We start from the raw sequence: 22,195 nt of genomic DNA on the forward strand, positions 1-22,195 counted from the left end.
CAGCCCCGGGAGGCGGGCGGAGGGGCGGCCCTGCGGCCCGGGGTGAGCGCCGGGAACCGGCGCCGTGCGCCTGCGTGCGCCCCGCCCCTTCTCGCGAGACCGCGCGGCCGCGGGAGCCGCACGTGGGATAGTCCCGACCCGACCCGTCCCGCCGCGTCCGGTCCCGGTCCCGGTCCCGTCCCCGCCGCCGCCGCCGCCATGGGCCGGGCGCGCCGCCGGCACAACTGGAAGGCGCGGCTGCCGCAGGGCGCCGCTGAGCCGCCGCCCGCCGCTGAGCCGCTGGAGCTGCCGCTGGAGCTGGGAGGTGCGGTGCGGCGCGGCGGGGCGGGCCCTGGCCCTTCTGGGCTGGTTACGGCACACGTGGGTGCTGAGCCGGGAGCTCTCGGCCTGTCTTTACCGTGGCTGCGTTACGCGCTCGTTGGGAGCGCTTACGTGAGGGTGGCGGGTGCCTGGCACAGGCACAGAGCGGTGGTGGAGGCTCCATCCCCTGAGACGTTCAGGGCCAGGCTGGCCGGGGCTCTGAGCACCCTGGCCTGGTGTAGATGTCCCTGCTCGCTGCGGGGTGGGACTAGATGGGCTTTGAGGGTCCTTTCCACCCCGACGCCTCCTGTGGTTCAATAGTGTATTCTGGGCTTTGCGTTGTGTGTTCCCACCGTCACCGTGCTTGAGCAGTTCCTTATTAAAGCAATTAAAAATATCCTTACACCTAACATTCGCATTCCAGGATGTTACTTTCAGGACCACACACCCATCACACTAGTTTTATTGCTCAAACTCCACCATCACAGATTTTTTTAGCATGAAAACCGACTTGTGCCTGGGAGTGGCTGCAGGCTGTGGGGTCCCACTGTCACCTGCCACCCCCTGGCCCTGGGGGAATCAAATAAAACAGTAAAATGAAGCAGCAAGAATTTCATAGTGCTGTTACATAAGTCATGGAAAGTTACCACCACGGCCAGAAGCAAGCACAGGGTTATCGACCCCCCAGTTTTTTGTGGTCTTTTGCCCTTGCTGATGATGTGGGGTTTATTATTTTTGGCTTAGAGGAAAGAGGGGGGGGTTGTGTTTGTTTAAGAGACAGCTAAATCTGGGATGGTTTGTGATAAGGCTGTTGGGCTGTGTGCTGAAAATAACCCTCCTGGCAACGGGGCAGTGATTGAACACATGCTTTCAGATGGAGCAACGCTGAAGGGGATCGATGCAAGCAATGCCCTGGTCCTGCCAGCAAAAAAAGCCAAGAAGAAAAAAACAGCTTGTGTTGTGCAACAGCAGAAGAAACCCCTAAGCAAGAAGCAGAAGAAAATCCTGCAGAGAGTGTTAGAGCAGAAGGAAAAGAAAAAGCAGGTATGTTGCTGCGTGTAGCTCCAGCTTTGTGACTTCTCTTAGGTGACCAGATATCAGTGTGAGGGAAAGGCTGATGCCAGTAAGTGGCTGTTGGGATTCCCCTTGTGCTGTGGCTCTGGCAGTCACTGATAGGTGATGTGATTGCTCTGTGAAAAGCCAGAGGTGGAGCGACCGCTGTGCAGTGCCAGTGGGTGCTGTTGGGATATGAACCATCCCGGGTGTCTCAGGGACATGCAAATGCTGAAGCTGAAGAGTTTTATCTCAGAACAGCATGGACTGTCCCTTTGCTGGGTGTTCTGGCCAAAACATGCCACTGCCCAGGGGCTGTAAGAGTAACTAGTGAGGAAAAGCATCTCCTGGATGGCTGAGGTGGTGCAGGAACGCGCCGTGTCTGGGTTCCAGTTTGTGTCTGGGTTCCAGTTTGTGTCTGGGTCCCAGTTTGTGTCTGGCTGCTGGTTCCTATTCTCTCTTTGACCCTGACCAAAGAGGTGATCGCTGATGGAGTAGATGACATATTTTAAAAGCATCCTTACAGATTGTGTGGGAAGCTTTGTCCTGCTCCAAAAAGCAAAGCTGGATGGACCCCCAATTGCTACTGCTTCTGGAATCGTTATTTCCAGCTCTTGTGTAGTTTCTCTATGCAAATAGAGCTTCTCTGTCTTTGTAAATGCTTTCCAGGCAAAATTCCTGCTCGTTTCAGTGTCCAAATAATGGCTCTGATGAATGAACTCTGGTTTTAGAGGTGGCTTACCACTGTGTCTGTCTGACCTCCACCCAGCGCCGTGTCCCACGTGAGGGAGCTGAAGGGTGGCTGCCATGGCTCCAGCCCTCACCCCAGCATTTCAGCTCAAATCCGCTTTCCTTGCTGTTGTTTGAAGGGAGCAGCTGAGCTTTTCCTTGCAGCGATGAAGGGTCAGGTTTGGGTCTCTGGTAGTGCTGCAACGCAGGGCTGAAATCTTCCTCGGGGAGGACTGACTGTGTATCAGCAGGAACATCTTCTCAGTGTCTGTGGGGACAGGACAAGGGGCAATGGCTGCAAGTTGGAGCACAGGAAGTTCCACACCAACATGGGGAAGAACTTTTCCCCAGTGAGGGTGGCAGAGCCCTGGGACAGGCTGCCCAGGGGGTGTGGAGTCTCCTTCTCTGGAGAGATTCCAGACCCACCTAGACGCCGACCTGTGTGACCTGTCCCAGGGACCCTGCTTTGGCAGGGGGGTTGGATTCAATGGGCTCTGGAGGTCCCTTCCAACCCCTGTGATTCTGTGATTTCCCAGAGCAAATACCCTTGGAAACTCAAGCTTGAATCTCAAAATGAAATCCTTTCCTTGTGAATATAAACACCTGTTTTGTTGTTTGTTTTTCTTTTCCCCAAACAGCGAGCTGAGTTGCTGAGCAAGCTGAATGAGGTCCAAGCTTCTGAGGCAGAAATGAAGCTCCTGTACACTACTTCCAAGCTGGGAACTGGGGAGCGCATGTATCAGACTAAAAGGTAAAGCTTTACTTGGAAAGAACCTTTCTGGTTTGTTTATTGCTGTGGTTGAAAACTTGGCAACCTTTTTAGCTATTTTTGCTCGATTTATTTTTTCTTACTGCCTACAGGTTCTTCAGAAGGGATTATTTTAAGTAATTTTCTATTTTTATCTGAATATATTGATGGTTTCTTGTTAAACATCTTGAGATGATGGTGTTTATAATAATGCTACACTACAGGGTTGGTGGATAGATGTTTCCTTTGTCATTGTACTGGAAAACATTGGCTGATGCAGTCCTTAGTTACTGGATTTACCAAGGGCTGTGGTTGGCAGAAGCTGAAATAAATTAAGCTACAAACATGTCTTCTAAATAAATTGATAGAAGTCCATAGAGAGCGTGCTGAGATGTGAATCCAGCAATCAGGATTTTGTTAAAACCTCCAAGAATGGAGAGCCATGGAGAACTGGGATGACCTCTCCAGGTGACCTCTCCCTGCACAGGGTGCAGAGGCTTCCAGTACTTGAGTAAAACCTGGGTTCAGGAGGTGACTTCTGATAAAGGGACTTCTCTGGTCCATGTCTGGCTTGGGGTCCTGCAGAACTTTGGCCCAAGTGTGGTTCCCATGTTGATGTTCTGTTCTAGGATGATACAGGAGCCAGGAACTGCTGTACCTGAAAAGATCAGGAGCATCAGCGGTGCGAACAAGAGAAGACACAGCTCAGAATCAGAGCCTGAGGAAGAACCCAGTAGTTCTGAGGAAGAGAAAGAAGAGCAGAAACAAGAAATTGAGAAGTCTTTAGTGAGTGATTTGAAACCTGCTGAGAAGGAAGAAGAAGGTGTGAAGAAGGCAGTGGGCAGCCAGCAGCCAGCTTGTCCGAGTGCGCCGGTTTGCCAGCCAGCCTCCACCAAACCACCTTGCAAGCCTGCGGTTTTCATTCCTGTGGACAGGTCTCCTGAGATTCAGGTGAGGCTCTGTGAGCAGTGAAGTGCTTGTTGAGGGCTTGGGGATTATGGGATCTTCTGCCAAATTGGGTCGCTGTGGACACTGCAGCACTATCTGTGTCTCTGGGTAACACCACGTGGCAGCAGCATCCTCAGTCTGGCAGGTTGTACACGTATGGTTCTGAGCTTTAAGCCTGCCTAGGAGAAGGAAAACTAGTTTTGTTTTAGGGTGTGTTAAATACAGAGCCCATTAGAGGTCTTTCATTGTTGTCTGGAAAATCTTCTGAGGTCCCTGTTCGGTCTCTGTTATGCTGGATCTTAAGCTGCGTCGTTTTATTCCATTTGCTGTAGGCAGGGTGTTCTGCAGAGGCAGGACTGAGAGGGGATCTGATCAGTGGTTATCAATATCTGAAGCGTGGGACACAGGGGGAAATGGGCAGCCCCTTTTCAGTGTCTGTGGAGACAGGACAAGGGGCAGTGGCTGCAAGTTGGAGCACAGGGAGTTCCACACCAACATGGGGAAGAACTTTTACCCAGTGAGGGTGAGGGAGCCCTGGGACAGGCTGCCCAGGGGGTGTGGAGTCTCCTTCTCTGGAGATATTCAAGACCCATCTAGACGCCGACCTGTGTGACCTGTCCCAGGGACCCTGCTTTGGCAGGGGGGTTGGATTCAGTGGGCTCTGGAGGTCCCTTCTAACCCCTATGATTCTGTGATGCTGTGAAAAGCTCTGCATGGTCTGGACAGACGAGGCAGGGTTGTGAGAGGAGTTTCTGCCTCAGGTGTTGTATTAATGAACTCCAGGGACTGTGCAGTTTCACACATTAACACGCAGGGCTTGCCAGCTGCTCTCTGGGCAGCAGTTCTGATGACTCTAGTTCTTGGGCGTGCAGGGTGACGTTAGCTGGGTTAGAGCTTCTCAAGCCACAAAACTTCCAGAATCCTTTTTTGTGGGCTGTTTCATCCCAGGTAGGTAACGGCTTTCAATCCCAGGGAAGGCAATAAGGGAGCGAGGAACCAAACAGTGCAAGTAAAATGGGTGTTTCCCTTTATTTAGGAAGCAAGACTAAAGCTTCCAATCCTTGCTGAGGAGCAAGTCATCATGGAGGCCATTAGTGAGAATCCCATTGTCATCATCTGCGGAGAGACGGGCAGCGGGAAGACCACTCAAGTGCCTCAGTTCCTCTATGAAGCCGGCTATGCCAGGTATGAGTCCTCTTTTACACCCAGCAAATGTCAGGAGAGATCTTCAAGCTGAGCTCAGTCACTTCTGGTTCGATTTGTTCTCTTTTGGTATGGCTGGACTGAGCCTGGGCTTTCCTGTGCAGCTGTAGTAGCTGTGTTGAATGGGCTTTTAAAACACCTGAAGGGAATAAGACTGACTTGTAAAAATCTCTCCACATAAAATCTTTTGAAACCTCCCAGGTAAAAGTTTGATTCAGAATCCCAGGCCTGTTTTTCACAGAGGAGTTTTATTGCCTGCTCATCTCTCAGTGTTTAACAGAGGTTTGGCTTTACCTTTGCAAGAAAATGGGCACATTTCTTAAAATCTTTGAAAACAGCTGGGCAATCCCAAAGGGATGCTGTTGTAGAAGTGGTAACTGCTTCATTTAGAGCCACTGTGCAGAAATCCTATTGTCACCTTACTGTTTCCCTCTTTAAAACAAACAGCCAAACAACCCCTCCTTTTCTTCCCTTCCCCCCTTAGTCCCAGTGGTGCAATTGGGATCACGGAGCCTCGGCGTGTGGCTGCAGTGTCCATGTCCCAGCGGGTCGCTAAGGAGATGAACTTGTCACACAGGTGAGAAAGCAAGCTGGGACCTTGCCTGAAAGATCACAAGAAGGTGCTCTGCCTGTGTGAAAAGCTGGAATCGAGACTCAGGCATTTCTTGTTCCATCTCTGGTGAGGAACTGTGGAAAAGTTCCATGAAAACTCCTCTGTGGGGTTGTCTGTTAAATCACCCAAACCCACACGTGCAGATTTTGCTACTATTGGTTATAAGTTACTTTTCAGAGAGAACTTGGTGAAGGTGGAGTGTGGGGAAGTGGTCTTAGTTTGTCTCCACACCAGTGAAATGCTTCAAGGGGAAATTGATGTATAACACAGCTCCTAGCATTCCACACACACCAGGCTCCAGCGAGCTGCCAGGCTGCTTTGTGCCTTAGCTTGGCATCAAGTCGTCATTCCCTTAGGCTGAAGTCTCTGTTTCTCTCCATGCTTTTTCTTGTGGCCACCCTGGTGTTCCCTCACAGAGTGGTTTCATATCAAATCCGATACGAAGGCAACGTGTCAGATGAAACGCAGATCAAGTTCATGACGGATGGTGTGCTGCTGAAAGAAATCCAGAAGGTGAGCTTCTCTCCTTGGTGTTACAGCAGGGAAAGTGTTTTATGGCTGGAAAGAGAGGCCAGTTTCTTTGAGTGCATTTGTTGCCAACCTCTCAAAGCAAAATCCCTTTCAGCACTGGAGTTGTGTTTCATCTTGAAGCTTTATATCCCTGCCTGAGCCCCTGAGTGTTACATTACACAATAATCTTGTGTGATTCTTGTGTTACCTTGCTGTGCAGAATAAAAGGAAGGAAGAGACTGGGGAGCTGGGCTGCCTTGTGTAGGGTAAACACATTAAACTTTGCTCACATGTGTGGAAAAACAACAGCCATGAGGATGTTTGGGGCCGGTTTTTACATAGCTGCAGGTTCTCTTGGCTTAAGGCTTTGAGGTTTCATGTGATGAATTGCTCTCTCTTCTCAGGACTTTCTGCTTTCCAAGTACAAAGTGGTCATTATCGATGAGGCCCACGAAAGGAGCATGTACACAGATATCTTGATCGGCCTCTTGTCCCGCATCGTGCCTCTTCGGGAGAAGGTGAGAGGCACAATTCCTGTGTTGGGTGTGGGGGTGCTGGGAAGGGGGGTGGTGGCATGAAGGGGCTCTGACAAGTCAATGGAAATCTGGCAGAAACCGTGAAATAACACTCAGATAACGTTTGTAGGATGGAAAAAACACAGATCCTACAAAAAGGGGGAAAACAGTGCCAACAGATACCTTTTCAGGCAATACCCAATTCATTTTAGACTTAAGTGCCCCAAGACACATGCAGATAATGCAAATCAGGAGAAGCTAAGAAAGCAAGATGCTTCCTGGAACGAGCTGCCCACAGCAGTGCTTTGGAGGAGATGTTTTAGGGCAGGCACTGGAGTGTTTGGTCCTGACTGGGTTGTGGACCGCAGGGCAGTGCTTGGCATCTTTTCTTGATTGATTTACAGGTGGAGAGGGAAAGGAGTGGGTTTGAGGCCGGTTGCTGTCAGTGTCAGGGTTGCCAGCATGGGGTTTTGTGTGTTATGTTAGAAGGGTCTTAAATTAGAAGCATTAGTGCTTTAGAAGCACCGTGTATCTGTCACTTGACACGTTGCTCTCCTAAGATTTTGGGCACTTTGGTGCAGAAACCTGTATCCAACCCTGCTGGCTTTGGGTCTGTGTGCTGTGTGGCTTACCTGCTGCCTGGTTCCAGGCACGGAGTAAGGTGTTTGTGTCCCTGCAGAAAGGGCTGCCGCTGAAGCTGATCGTCATGTCAGCCACCCTGCGCGTGGAGGATTTCACCGGTAACAAGAGGCTGTTCTCAGCTACACCTCCTGTTATTCAGGTATGGCTCTCAGCAGGGTCTGTGCCTGAAATGCAGTGAGGGTTTCCTTTCAAAAATTAACTCAAAAGTAGGGGCACTCTAATCTTTCCACTCAGTGCTGAAATCATTCAGATGTCAAGTTAGGAGAAGTTGTTTTGTTCAGACTATTGTTTCTTTCAGGACTTGGTGTTTTCCTTTCTGTTTTTATCAGAAAAGTGCCCTGGCAGAACCCCATTATCTTAAAAAAACTGTAAGTTGCAGTTCAGGAGAATTAGAAAACCTTAATCCAAGTTCTGGGCTCCCTGGTATAAAAAAGACAGGGATGTCCTGGAGAGAGTCCAGAGGAGGCTACAGAGATGATGAAGGGCCTGGAGCATCTCCCCTGTGAGGAAAGGCTGAGTGAGCTGGGGCTGTTCAGCCTGGAGAAAAGAAGACTAAGGGGGGACCTTATTAATGTTTATAAATGTCTTAAGTGTGGGATGCAGGCCAGCCCCTTTTCAGTGTCTGTGGGGACAGGACAAGGGGCAATGGCTGCAAGTTAGAGCACAGGAAGTTCCACACCAACATGGGGAAGAACTTTTCCCCAGTGAGGGTGAGGGAGCCCTGGGACAGGCTGCCCGGGGGGTGTGGAGTCTCCTTCTCTGGAGAGATTCCAGCCCTGTCTGGACACCGACCTGTGTGACCTGTCCTAGGGACCCTGCTTTGGCAGGGGGGTTGGACCCGATGATCTCTAGAGGTCCCTTCCAACCCCTACAGTTCTGTGATTCTAAGTTGATGATCTGAAAGAGGGAACAATTTTGGTTCCTAGCTTGGGTTTGTGCTGTTCAGCAGAGACAACACTGCTAACTTCTGTGTGCCTGGTGTTCTGGAGGTGACCAGAAATACATGGTGAGCTTCTCCCATGTAAGATGTAATGATTGTGTTGGAGTTATCACAGCAAACACCCCCTTTATTTTGGGTATTTCCTCTCCAGGTAGATGCCAGGCAATTCCCTGTAACAGTGCACTTCAACAAGAGAACCCCCCTAGATGACTACAGTGGGGAGTGCTTCCGGAAGGTGTGTAAAATCCACCGAATGTTGCCCCCAGGTAAGGTCCCTGTGAGAACCTCTCAAATTCTTTACCCTTAGTGTGTCTATAAAGTTTTCTGGCATGGGGTTTTTTTGGGGTATTTTGTTGTTGTTTTGGGGTGAAGATGATTTTTTTTTGATAAGTTGAACATTTGACTGCAGTGATACATCATGTGCTCTTACTTAGAAGGGTTTTCTTGTGAAGATTTCCCTTCAATTAAATGACAGTTACATTAGCTTCTCAAGGGAGCAGTAGAGGACAGATGCAGTCAGACACCCTGTTCCTACTTCACACTATATTCCACCTGTCTTATCAAGAACAAGATCTGAAGCTTTCCAAAATGAAATACCTGTGCTGAGGTTGAGAGTGGTTTCTTCTCTTGCAGGTGGGATATTGGTGTTTTTAACAGGCCAGGCAGAAGTTCACTCTCTCTGCAGAAGGCTGAGGAAAGCCTTTCCATTCCAGAAAACCAAAACTGCAGGTAATGCTAAACAACTCTTTAGCTTTGAGTTTCTCTCACTGAGAATTGAGCTGGCTTTGCACCTGAAAAAGACAAGGGTTTATTTTAAAAAATCAAAAAAAAAAAAGGGTTGGAGAGAAGGCTCAGTGTCAATGATTTGGTGAGTGATGGTTAAGTTTGTGCTGGTTTGAGTTTGGGGAAGAGTGTGTGGTGTGTGGTGCTTTGCTTTTGTTCCTCAGCATCATTGCATCTCTTGCTCCTCCCCAGGGAGGGGGCTGAGTCACCATCCCTGGAGTGTTTAACAGATGGGTAGATGAGGTGCTCAGGGATATGGGTTAGTAGAGGACAGGAACAGTTGGACTTGATGATCTCAAAGGTCTTTTCCAGCCTTGTGACTCTGTGATTCCTCCCTGACTCTGGTTGGGAAGCAAAGTGGAAGTGCTGCTGCATGTGGGAGATTTATTTTGTAGGGTAGTGGAATTTCCTAAATTTGACTTTCTGAAGTTGGACAGTCAAATTCTAATACAGCTCTACTAGTTGTCACCTAAACCTTGAGGGGCACAGTTGCTGTGTGTGCTGCTGTCAAGCCTCTGTATGGCTCCTGAATGGAATGGTAACGTTTAACCTCTGTGTGGTCCTTGTTCCCTCTGCCTTCAGTGGGCCTGTTTGCCTCCTTCACACTGGGACACTTTAATCCCCAGAAGGACCAGAATGGGACCAGACTTTCCTTTCTGCCTTTTCCAAGAGGAAAGCACGCTCAGCTAACAGGAATTTCACTGTCTTTGTAGGAGAGGAGGATGACAAAGAAGAATCAGTGGAAGAAATCAGGAAATTTAAGAGATCAAGGAAGCAGAGGAAAGTTCTGGTAATGTGTGATGGCTAAAACTCCTCTGAGAGACAGGAGGGAGCAGGTACCTCCCTGCAGAGCAGCATCCCCTGTAGCTGTGTGTCTCACCAGGCTGCTCCAGGCTTGCACGACGCCGTGTAGCCTTCAGGGAATGCAGCAGTGCTGCTGAGACTGGTGTTGGCTGTGTTACAGGCAGCAGAGTGCTAAAATGTGTCCCTGGATATTATGGGCAGGAGATGGGTTTGGTTGAGTACTGACCATTAAAACTGTAATGGGAGGAGTTCCAGACGTGCTGGCTCCAGACCTGCTCCTCACCTCACCATTTGTTACCCAGAGTTGGGACTGATGAAGGGCAGTGTTTGGCTTCCTCCCAAATCCTACATGTGCTTTGTTAATGGGGGATCTTAACGTTGGAGATATGCTGGCTGCTGACTGGATCCAGGTAGCTGAAGGGGCCTGAATTAAAGGGATTTTGTCCTTTCCCACTGTCCTCCAAGTGAAGCAGCTTGGCTCAGCACAAAATGCTATTTATTTAAATACTTGGGTTATTCTCCCCTAATGCTGCAATACAAATGAAAACCCAATCTTGCTGTTACCTTCAGGCCAACAAATGTTTGCAGTAAGTGCTCAGCTTCGCTTTCAAAGCACTAGGAAGAGCTGTTTGTGTCCCCTTTTAATGCTCTGCCATCATCTTTCCTGTCTTTCTCAGACACTCCCCAAAATTGATCTGGATAATTACTCTGTCGTACCAGTGGATGAAGGTGATGAAGACAGAGATGCTGACACTGATGATGATATTGCAGGGTCTGACCTCGACCTTGACTTAGGAGATGGAGACTCAGAAGAAGGTTTGGCACTTAGGAAGCAAAGATTCTGTGTTAAGATTTTCCAGCTTCAGCTCTGTAGCAACTAGCTCGTTGGTTTGAAATGCAGTGGTGGTTGTGAAGACCTTCTTGGGCTGAGCCTGGAAGTGGACTCCCCATGTATTTAAGACTGTTGCCTTGTTTCTTCACAGATGAAAAATCAGATTCGTCCCTCCCACTTTATGTGCTGCCCCTCTATTCTTTGCTGGCACCAGAGAAGCAAGCGAAGGTAAAGGCTGAGTAAATGATCCCTGCAGATCTGTGTTACTCCCTGAAGCTGTGTGGGCTTTGGGAGTTAAAATTTCCATCCTGGTGCACCCATCTGTGGGCAGACTTGAATGGTGGGCGGGTTGGGATGGGATCAAAGCAAATCCTGCTTGGGCTGGGATCTCCCTGGCTTGCTGAGAGGTTGTAAGTGAGGGTCCTGCAGTGTGCTAAAAGGAGTCATGGCCACAGGGCACGAAGTCAGGATCCCACAGCCCACAGGCAGTTGGTGCAAATTCCTGCATCCCTCTGGGGCTGGGAGGTGGCAGCCTGTGTCTCAGTATGACTCAGCACTGGTGGCCGCTCTGCCTGGAGCTGAGGGATTTACTGACCTGATAGAGAGCTCCAGAGCTGCAGGCAGGCAGTTAGGTCTTTGGTCTCGCTCTTGGGTTTCACCTGCAATGTGTTAGCACCCCTTTGCAGCCCACCCAGGCTGCCTGCCCTTTGGCTGTTGGTAGCAGTGCCTTTCAGGTGCCCCTCTGTCTCTTGCAGGTGTTCAGGTCTCCTCCTCCAGGCACCAGACTCTGTGTCGTAGCCACCAACGTGGCTGAAACCTCACTGACCATCCCGGGCATCAAATACGTGGTCGACTGTGGGAAGGTCAAGAAACGTTTCTATGACAGAATTACTGGGGTTTCATCTTTCAGAGTCACCTGGATATCTCAGGCTTCAGCGAACCAGCGGGCAGGTCGGGCTGGCCGGACGGAGCCGGGGCACTGTTACAGGTCAGCTGCCTGCTGAGGGGAGGGAGAGGAGAAACAAAAAGCTCAGTTTCAGTGTTCAGAGTTTCAGTGTGGAGTTGACAGCTTCCCTCAGCTTCCTGCCCCTTTCACAAGGACCTAGTGCCACTTGAAACATTCCAGTATTGCACCTCTCTGAAACAGGAGAGGTGAAGCCAACTGCAGACTGGCTCTGGTGATGTGGGTTTGACAATTTGGCTTCTCAGGGGCCTTTTTCATGCTGAAAACCCTTATTTTGGTGGCCAGATCAGCATGGATTCCAGTCCAAACCAAGACAGATTTTTGTGAGCAAGGCAGTATGATGCCCCAGCTATGTACATAATTACATACTTCTGTAAACAGTACCCACACCTGCCTTCTTTTTTTAATCCCTTAACCATTTTCCATGTACATCTTTTGAATTAAGATTTCTTTGAATTCTCAAAGCAGCACTTCTGATCCACTAGGTTATACTCTTCAGCAGTCTTCATGGACTTTGAGAAGTTTTCTGCTCCAGAAATAACCAAGCGGCCGGTGGAAGACTTGATTCTGCAGATGAAGGCGTTAAACATAGAGAAGGTGAGGTGTAAATCAGCTTCCTACCACAGCACCCGTTGAAGTGGTTGCCCTTAGGAGCCAGAAACAAACACAGGTGGCTCTTATCGTCCGTGCTTGTGCCTTGTGTTAGATTCCAGCCCTTGATTTTAGTTCTGCACATTGCAGAAGCTGCTGTAAATTCTACCAGGCCCTAACAAACATGTTTGTGGAGGTAAGAAGAGTTAACTAGTGTTCTTAATAGTGGAAAAAAAGCCAAACATCCAAATGGGTTGTGTTCTGGAGATACTGGAGCGCTCTCAGAAAGCACAGTACTGACAGAGCTTAAAGCTGCCTGCCCTAGGCGGTGCCTGGAGTCCGTGGCAGCTCAGGCTGATGCTGGTATTCCTGTTTCCTCATGTTCTTGTTCTCAGCGTTTCCTCCCATTATATGTCCTTTCCTCTGGCTCCTGGCAAACATCCTAAATGTTTTCCTTTGGCATATGTAACCAGAGGGGAGGGTTTCACTCCCTTCCAGGGCTTCTTACTGCGTTCAGACTCTCTCTTCTTCAATGGGAGCAATGTCAGTGATGTCCTGAGAGGCATTTTCCCTTGGTGTCCACAGGTAATCAACTTCCCATTCCCAACACCACCTCCAGCAGAAGCGCTTGCAGCAGCTGAGGAGTTGCTGATAGCCCTGGGTGCCTTGAAGGAGCCCCCTACAACAGGAAGGTAATGGCTGTCACCCCCACAAGTTTTGTCTCAGCAGCAGTTACAGAGGCAGCGGGCACTGCTCTCCTCCTGCCTGCTCTTCTCTCTCAGCCCTGGCACCCGAGGCTGTGCCTTTGTACAGAGTCTGGCATCGTTTTTACAGTCTCTGGTTCACCTGTATTTGTTCTGCTGGCCCTGAGTTACTGTAATGAAGTTGCCTCACGAGTTGATTTTTCCCTTCCTCCCCCAGGCTGAAGCAGCAGCTGGCAGCAAAGCTGAGCTGCCCCATTAGTTCCCTGGGCAGAGTAATGGCCACGTTCCCTGTAGCCCCCCGCTATGCAAAGATGCTGGCACTAAGCAGGCAGCACAACTGCCTGCCCTACACCATCACCATCGTGTCTGCCATGACCGTCCGGGAGCTTTTCGAAGAGTTTGACAGGTGAGTGAGGCTGGCACCCTGCTGAGGGGACACATCACCTTGTGCTGGTGCCTCTCTTACACCGAGGCTGCTCTGTGTGTAAGCAGGACCCTCACTCCTGCTGCTCTGTGTTCCTTCCAGCCCCGCAGTAAGTGAGGAAGAGACGGCGAAACGGAAGGGGAAGAGAGCAAGGCTGCTGCAGATGCAAAGGGTGTGGGCTGGGCAGGGCCCGATGCAGAAGCTGGGAGACCTCATGGTGATGTTAGGTATCACAGGCAGCGCTTCCCCTTGCTTTCCCCTTCTGTTCCCCTCCCCATCACCCTGGGCTCTCAGCTTTACCCAACCAAAGCCGTCCTGGGGCTGTGGGACATCAGCAGGACGTTTTCTGGGCTGTTCTCTGGGCAGTCTGCCAGCGTCCCAGGCTGACCGTGGGTAGGAACTGTGATGGGCACCTGTGTCACCCTGGCAGCACTGTCCCACGGTTGGTTTAGTTAGGAGAACTGGTGGGCTGAGTCGCTTTCTCCACCTGACTTCCAGGAGCAGTAGGGGCCTGTGAGTACGCCGGCTGTACCCGTAAATTCTGTGATGAAAACGGGCTGCGATACAAAGCCATGCTGGAGATCCGGCGCTTGAGGGGGCAGCTGACAACAGCAGGTGGGTTTTGAGAGGAATCACTGTGTGTGTTCTCTTTTGGGGAGGGTGACAGATCAACTGGGCTGTTTGTTGCACCCTTTCCTCTTGCAACTTAGCTCAGCCTGTTCTCCCCTCCCAGTGAACTCGGTCTGTGCTGATGCTGGCCTCTATGTTGATCCGAAGATGAAGCCTCCAACAGAAGCTCAGGCGACTTATTTGAGACAGATTGTGCTGGCAGGGCTGGGGGATCATGTTGCCCGAAAGGTTCAGGCAGAAGAGCTGCTGGATGACAAGTGGAAAAATGCCTACAAGGTACACAGCTTGATTGGACCTATTTCCCTGTCGGTGTCACAGAGAGACAGTCCTGTGCAAAGCCTGGAGTGTTGGGGCTGCCTGTGCTGGCTTTCCATGACTTCCCTCCATGCAGTTTGTTTCCAGTGTTGCAGTTTCCCAGTCCTGATGTAGGAATTGTTGTAAAAGAGCTAAGAAGCAGCATTATGCCATCTTGCAAAGTGCTTCCAGAGAAGGTGAAGCACAAAATTAGGAGGTTATTAAAAGCCTCTGACACTGAAGGAAACCCTATAAAAGTAATGTACAGAGCGAGACTGAAAGTGGGTGCCAGCAAGGAACTGGATTGCCAGTAACTCACTGTACTCTGCTTCCATCCTCTGTGCTTTCTTACAGACTGCTCTCCTGGACGACCCAGTGTTCATCCATCCGAGCTCAGTCCTCTTCAAAGAGCTCCCAGAGTTTGTGGTGTACCAAGAAATTGTTGAGACAACGAAGCTGTATATGAAAGGTGAGTGAGGCTGCTGAGGTGTCCACACTCTCTGGGAATTCAGAAGGGCCTCAGCAGAGCATCTCCCTTGCTGGGTGCTCTCCTCATGGAGTGCTTGTGTCTCCTACATTTGGATCCTTTTTTAGAGCTGGATGAGGGGAAAATTTGGCCTGGTTTATACTTCTGCTACAGAATGGGGTGGAGCAAAGCTCAGGTTGCTAAACAGCTGTGCTGCACCAGCCCTGTCAGCAAAGCCTCACCGACTGCAGAATGGAAACCTGTGCAGCTGACTTGAGCAGTGAGGTCCAGGTACCTCTGTGGAGATGAGGTCCTGGCTCCTGAGGAGGTGGGACTGCGTGGTGAGCACTCAAGTGTATGTTTTCCCTTCCTAAGGTGTGTCTGCAGTCGAGCCCGAGTGGATTCCTGCCCTGTTGCCACCGTACTGCCACTTTGGGAAGCCTCTGGAAAATCCTCCTCCATCGTACTGCCCTGACACGGGCCGAATTCGCTGCCACAGGCCAAGTGTCTTCTGTAAGTGTCTTGAGAAGTGTCCCTCGGGGGTTTTGTCCCAAAGCTGCTCTGTGGTTACTGTTAACATTGCTTTTTACAAGACCACCAGCAGATCCATGCAGCTTTGGGCAGTTCAAAGAGCTTATCAGCAGTTTGAGTAGCTCTCAGGGGGTTGTAGCATTTCAATATCAACATCTTCCCATTGGTGTGGGCATTCTATGGCTGGCTGCTCCCATGGTGAAGGAGCACAGCTGGCTGGGTGGTGGCACCCCACTTCTGTTAGCCCTTGGGTTGTCACAGCTGCCTTGGAAATGTCCCCTCCTCTTCGTGCATTTAGGAGACTCGGTGTGATCTTTCTTCCCAGATCGAGTTAGCTGGGAGCTCCCTGCTGTGGAGGTTGATTACCCAGAGGGTATTGATCGCTACAAATACTTTGCCAGGTTCCTGCTTGAAGGAAAGGTGAGCCTGTTCCAGCAGTGTTACTTCCTTGGTGTTATCAATAAGGTTTTAGCCCAGTTTTTGGAGGAGATGAGCCATTCCTCCTAACTTGCTCGTGGCTGGAGGAGTTTGCTGCAGTTGGTGGGGTGGGGAGAGCATCTTTAAAGTGTGTAACAGTGTTTGGGCAAGAGACACCCCCAAATTTAAGCCTTGTTTTTTGCAAAGGAGAAAAGGGGTAGCTCATGCCTTTGTTCTGAGGTACAAGAGTCATCTTAGCAAGTGGGTGACGACAAGATTGGTGTGGAGACATGGATGTGGAGACATGGATGGGTGGGAGATGGTAATAGAGGGTACAGGGTGGAAATCTACAGTGGTACAAGATCATTGGTGCTGGTTTCCACAGAACAATTCATTTACCTTGTCCATTATATACTTTCTGTAACAAACCTTCCAGGTCATTGAAAAGCTGAGCTCTTACAGCCGCTCTCTGCTCTCCAGTCCCCTGATAATGCTGAAGACGTGGTCCAAGTGAGTTCAGTTTGTTATCTCCACTGAACACTTTTAACTTCCTTTGGAAAGAAAAAAGCAATTGAATGCTGGGAGGGGTGTTGCAGATAGTGATCTCAGCTGGGAGAGGAAAAATGAGTTTTCTTACCAAGAAAAATGGTGTCTCAGGAGAATTGGGCAGGTGGAAGGGCAGCGTGGAGGAGCGCACGCAGCCTGCTGGGCACGCTGAGCTCTGCGGGCTGCTGCCTGCAGACACACTGCTCACAGGCAGCTGGGCACTGCTGCTTCCCTGGCTTTTCTTCCCAGTTTGGCCAGTTGTACTGGCTTCTCAAGGTTTCCAACAGACAGTGTTTTTCTTGTGGTTTGGATGATGTTCACACAACTGTGACCCTCAAAAGCACCATCAGTTATGGCTTCACGCACTGCCCCCCCTCCCCGATGTCCTCTCTCACTCACCAAAACAAGCTTTAGCTGAGCCTCCTGGGAGTTGTCCTGGACCTGAGGGATGTGAGGGGTTTGCAGGACTTTGGGAAAAGTCACTGATGCTCTCTGAGGGTCACACAGAGTCACAGAACGTTAGGAGTTGGAAGGGACCTTGAGAGATCATCTGGTCCAACCCCCCTGCCAGAGCAGGATGACCCAGACTGAGTTGCACAGGAACACATCCAGGCTGGTTTGAATGTCTCCAGAGAAGGAGACTCCCCAACCTCTCTGGGCAGCCTGTCCCAGGGCTCCCTCACCCTCACAGGGAAGAAGTTTCTCCTTATATTCACATGGAACATCCTGTGCTATAACTACAAAGTGTTTCCCTGTTAAGAGGGAAACTCAGGGTTGAGCACAGGATCTGTGGATTCCTTTCCTCCTTCCTGCCTGCTGCGCAGCAGACAGCTTCATGCTGCCAGCAACAGGTTGCTCCTCTTTCTTTTAACAACAAGAAGTTGTGGTAGGGGGAGGAAACTACTTCTAGTGAGCTGTCCTGAGCCAGTGGCGTGTCTCTGCTCCAGAGGCTGTGTGTTCCTACGCTGGTATTTAGCCTTTCAGAGATACCAAGCATATGGATTCAGGAGGATAAGTGGATGCTGGAACACTTTGCTGAGCTGTGCTAATGAATATTGCTTTATTGCACCGTTTTCTTTTGGACTGATGCAGGCTTCAGCCCAGGACAGAATCCCTCCTGCAGGCTCTGGTTGCAGAAAATTGTGACAATCGTGATGCTTTACTGGCTGCCTGGAAGAAAAACCCTAAGTGTAAGTGTGCTGCTTGTTTAATTATTGATCCTATCAGTGCAGAGCTTGTAGTAGCTCAGCCACAGTTGGCATTTTGAATTCTGATTTTGGAAATGGCCAGTTTCACTTGATACACCCCAAATAGTTCCTGTTTGCTTGCCAGAAACACTAACGGCCCATGTTTGGTTCTTGTGAAGGAGTGGAGGGTCCTTTATTTTGGAATGCAACATTTGTTAGAATTTTAAGAACTTCAGTTCTGTGGTTCTGAGCCCAGTTAAAGTGTTTTGTTTGGGCTTTAGTAAAACCAGACCACAGTGATACTGCCAGTGGGTACAGGAGAAACTCTTCTCATGCAGAGCAGGTTGTGAGAATTCTTTACAGAAGCAGCAGCAAAGTGTAACCAAACAAAGCACAGAACTTCTCCACGTGGGATTGCAGCTTTCATGTAACTCTCCCAGGCTTGATACTTTCATAGCAGCGTGTCTGGGCTCCAGCACTGTCCCAGGGATGGAAGATCAGTCCTTGCTCTCAGCAGGAGGAGCCCTCCTTCCCCAGCAGCACCTCTCTCACCAGCAGAACCAGTCCAGTCCCTCCCATAGCCATCTCATCACTCCTCTCTCTCATTCCAGATCTGCTCTCAGCTTACTGCCAGTGGGTCCCTGAAGCTATGCATGATGACCTGGCCAAGGCCTGGCCGCCGGTGGCACTGTGAAGCTCCTCTTCTCCAAGGTGTTTGGAGAGTTTGGGTTTCCCTGGAAATCTGATGACACAGATGGACTTGCTGACTATTAATGATACAGTGATACCTTTTTTGCAGGCAAACTGGGTGTTCCTCTGGTTTTCTAGGAAGCCACTTGTGTTCCTAGGAGGCCTACCAGCTGTTTGGCTGGTATTTTGTAATATTCATATTTGGATAATTTTATCCATTTTATTTTACAGATTGGGTGGTTTTTATCTAGACTTTCTCTTTTGGACTATATTAGTCATCCAGACTGTAATAAATATCTCTGGTCCTTACTGTGGATGGGAAAAATGTTTTCTCTGTGGGATGCTGCAGTAAGCAGCAGAGTTTGAGATCCTGGTGGACCTCACACATGACTGCAGCTCCCCTTTGGTCCTCATTGGCCCTGGCCAGAAGCTCAGCAGCAGGAGGCTGGCAGGACAGGCAGAACAGAAGTGAGAAAACTGGCGGGTTGGGATAAAGATAGTTTAATTAGTCAGGGGGAGATGAAGGGGAAAAGGGTGCAGAAGCAATCTCATACAATGACCAGCTGGTATCCAAGCATGACATCATCCAGCACAGCTCAGGTCAGCTCTCCTGGTTGTGCCCCCTCCCAGGGTCTTGCCCACTCCTGGGGGAAGCAGGAGGAAGAAGGGAAAGCTCTGACACTCTGTGGGTGCTGCTCAGCACCCACCAACACACTGGGATTGTATCAACACAGACCCAACTCAACTCCAGCCCAGCCAGACCCACTACAGTCCTGGTATTTCTTTTCCTGCTTCTCTAGGAATTTGCCATGAGTTCAGAGGATCCATCAATCTTGGTTTAAATGCTTCTTTTCAAATCTCTGCTCATCCCTTGCTCGGTGCTGCACGCACTTGGATCTCCTGCTGCCCCTGCTCTGCTCTTTGCTTTGCCAGTCCTGCGTTGGATGCTCCGGTGCCCCTGCACCGGCCTGTGTTCCCTGGGCTGGAGCGCTTTGGGAATGCAGCAGCTTTTAGGGAGCTGGGCAGACTTTGACCGCATCATCTGCTCATTCTGCAGCACCAGACCACAGGCCCAGAAGAAAACGTACAGCTGGGGTTTGCCTTCACCTCTCCCCTTCCCTTGAGCTCACACGCTGGTAACCTGCTGTTGCCTCTAAAAGCTCCATCCCAGAAGGAGTGTGGGCAGGGGCCCCTCCTGCGCTCAGGCTCTGGGGGAAGCTGGTGCATCCCGAGGGTGGAAGATGCTGGTGTTACTGTGCCCACAGCTCCCAGGCGCTGCAGGGGGACAGGAATAAGCGTGAGCAGTATCTGATGCTGCTGAAACACCAGCTTTGGCTTTCCAGAAAGAAGGGGATGGTAGTGTGAGTGCTGCAGAGTCCAGCAGTAATGGGGGGGGGGCGGTGCTGAGAGCCCCTGGCTGGGCCTCCTTTCCCCTGAGCACGAAGGGAGGCTGTTTGCAAACTCCTGTGCCCGCGGAAGGGAACATAAAGGAAAATACCGAGGTTATTTACACAATACTGAAGGGAAATTAGGGCTGCGGCGGGGAACAGGCCGCCGGGAAGGCACCGGCAGCCCAGTGCTGGCGGGAAAAGCCGTTCCCTGAGGGGCATGGAGAGCAAAACAAGTGGAGATGCCGGGGATTGAACCCGGGGCCTCATACATGCAAAGCATGCGCTCTACCACTGAGCTACATCCCCTGCTTATGGAAGTTGTTCCCACGGCTCCCATACAGCTCTGCGCGACGCCGGTCGGGCCCGGCGGGCGGATCGCTCCGCTCCGCGGCGGCGGCACCGGCGGGAGCCCCGCGGGGATGCGGCGGGGAGACCGCGGGGGCTCCGCGCTGCGAGAGGCGCCCGCGTCCTTCTAGTCTGAGGCGGGAATCGCGTTTTCCGTGCCCGTCCTCGTTAGTATAGTGGTGAGTATCCCCGCCTGTCACGCGGGAGACCGGGGTTCGATTCCCCGACGGGGAGGTCGCGTATTTTGGCCCCGGTTGCCGTTTTCCCGCGCAGGGGTTTGTCGGGCACCCATCTCCCCCCCCCCCGGGCGGCCAGTGGGTGGGAAAGGTCGGGGCAGAGATGGATTTTTATGCCCGGGGATTCGCCGTTCTTCCCGGGTGCCTCTGGGGGCATTCAGGGGGAGCAGAGGGAGGCCTGCGGAGGATGGGGGAGCGGCGCGCCTGAGGGACCGGGTGGTGCCGCCGTCCCGGGGGAGCCACGCGTGGGGAGGGCGGGAAACCGCCGGGGGCTGGGCGGGGTCGTATCCGCGGCCAGTGTGGGGCCTTCTCGCCGCCGAAATAGCTCAGTTGGGAGAGCGTTAGACTGAAGATCTAAAGGTCCCTGGTTCGATCCCGGGTTTCGGCAGAAGCCGTCTTTTTTTCCCCCCCCACCATCACGCCGCGGGGCCTTTTGCCGCCGAGCGGAGGCCGGACCCGCGGGCCCTGCGAGGGGCGGCTTCCGCGGGTCGCACCGCAGGCGCTCACGCCTGCGCGGTTTCGCGTCAGGAGCCGCTTCCCCGGCGGGGCGGCTGCGGTGCGTCCCTTCCATGGGGCCCCCCTCCCAGCAACCTAAACAGACCGTCCTCGTTAGTATAGTGGTGAGTATCCCCGCCTGTCACGCGGGAGACCGGGGTTCGATTCCCCGACGGGGAGGTTGTAGCACTTTTTGGAAGGTTTTAGCTTGGTTTTTTCCCCTTATTTACACTCCAGAGGAGGCCACAGAGATAATCGGGAGGGCTCCTGTGAGGCAGGCAGCGGGAGCTGGGCTTGCTCAGCCCGGAGGAGGCTCCGGGGACCCCTTCCTGCGGCGCCCCGATACTTACGGGGTCCCACGGGGAGAGGGGCTGGTCACCAGGGAGCGCGGGCACGGGACAAGGGGCGATGGCGTCGAGCTGACAGGGGGCAGGGTTAGGGCAGGCGTGAGGAAGGAATTCTTTACCCTGCGCCCGGCACAGGCTGCCCAGAGAGGCTGGGGCTGCCCCTGGGTTCCTGGCAGGGTTCAAGCGCGGGTTGGATGGGGCTTGGGGCACCCTGGGCTGGTGGGGGTGTCCCTGCCCATGGCAGGGGGTTGGAACTTGATCATCTTTGAGGCCCCTCCCCACCCACAGCGTTCTCTGATTATTATTCTCATTTCTGAAGGGTGTTTTTTTTTAATAAAAAGCGGGTTTGTGTCTCCAAGAGCTGTGTGAAGTTCACGCGCGGCTCCCGGCGGAGCCCCGCATCCCCTCCCCGCCCGCGCCCAGGCGCCGCGCCGGACCTGGCCGCCAGGCTGGGCGGGCAGCGCGGGGCAGGGGGATGTAGCTCAGCGGTAGAGCGCATGCTTTGCATGTATGAGGTCCCGGGTTCAATCCCCGGCATCTCCAGCAAGGCCTTGCTTTGCTTTTTCTCCTTTCTTTCACATTTCTCCCCCTCCTGATGTATTTTACCCAGGGCGGAACCGCGGAACACGGTAGCGTGAAGGCCCACGGTGGCAGTTTCTCAATGGCACAAAAGGGTTTGGGGCTTTTTTTTGTCACAGGGTTCTCCTCAGGACTATGCAAACACAGAATCTCATGTCCCTCTGGGTGTTCTGTTGCCACCCTCCAGCCCTGCACACACAGAGCAGCCCAAAAAAGGGGGAAGAAGCACTACACCCTGACAATCAGGGCTGGGATGCCAGCCTGCTACCCCTGCTTGTTATCTCTTCATCTCTGGCTCAGGGGCTCTGCACCACACTCCCAGAGCCCAAGGCACAAATCCTGGGCCACCACTCGCTGGCTGCGATGGTGCAGGAGCTTCTCCCTGGCTCTGCAGCACCTCCTCACCTCTCAGCTCTGCAGCCCCTTGGCAGCATGACCAGACCTCGCTCGGAGCAGGTCAGGAGGAACTCTGGGCAAACAAACTCCCTGCTGTCATCTCCTTGGGCTGGCTGAGCTCACGCAGTTCTGTTCCACCTGGGAAACTCTTCCAAGCTGGGAGGGCTGAAAGATTAAAGCACAGAGAGACCAAGGCCCGTGTGGAGCTTGAAAAAGCTTTTATCTCCCCAGTTCAGTTCCCAGCAGCTTATCTGCACCGTTATCAACCGCATACCCAGCGCTCTGGCAGGGGAGAGCCCAGACAGTGTGTGACATGGCATTTCCTGCCAGGGCAGTCAGAGT

At 51.8% G+C, this 22,195-nt stretch overlaps 1 protein-coding gene across 1 annotated transcript; it reads left to right on the plus strand.

Moving 5' to 3' along the window:
* Positions 1-143: 143 nt before the first annotated feature.
* On the plus strand, positions 144-18,361 carry DHX37 (DEAH-box helicase 37). The gene is made up of 27 exons (XM_084272302.1): positions 144-304; positions 1,175-1,344; positions 2,721-2,833; positions 3,460-3,781; positions 4,815-4,963; positions 5,466-5,558; positions 6,011-6,107; positions 6,509-6,622; positions 7,299-7,400; positions 8,353-8,467; positions 8,835-8,930; positions 9,698-9,774; positions 10,466-10,604; positions 10,772-10,848; positions 11,376-11,608; positions 12,070-12,181; positions 12,761-12,867; positions 13,097-13,285; positions 13,406-13,530; positions 13,802-13,918; positions 14,037-14,209; positions 14,582-14,696; positions 15,069-15,206; positions 15,550-15,644; positions 16,078-16,151; positions 17,280-17,377; positions 17,986-18,361. The coding sequence occupies exons 1-27, from the start codon at positions 199-201 to the stop codon at positions 18,066-18,068; spliced, it is 3,429 nt and encodes a 1,142-aa protein (XP_084128428.1). The 5' UTR covers positions 144-198; the 3' UTR covers positions 18,069-18,361.
* Positions 18,362-22,195: the final 3,834 nt, after the last annotated feature.

The sequence above is a fragment of the Gallinula chloropus genome, assembly GCF_964237585.1.
Source record: "Gallinula chloropus genome assembly, chromosome: 17".
Taxonomy (NCBI): domain Eukaryota; kingdom Metazoa; phylum Chordata; class Aves; order Gruiformes; family Rallidae; genus Gallinula; species Gallinula chloropus.

Coding starts and splice junctions, on each gene's coding strand:
- DHX37 (XM_084272302.1), top strand. CDS start 199: ATGGGCCGGGCGCGCCGCCGGCACAACTGGAAGGCGCGGCTGCCGCAG. Junction 14,697..15,068: donor AACGAAGCTGTATATGAAAG/GTGAGTGAGGCT, acceptor TCCCTTCCTAAG/GTGTGTCTGCAGTCGAGCCC. Junction 15,207..15,549: donor CCACAGGCCAAGTGTCTTCT/GTAAGTGTCTTG, acceptor CTTTCTTCCCAG/ATCGAGTTAGCTGGGAGCTC.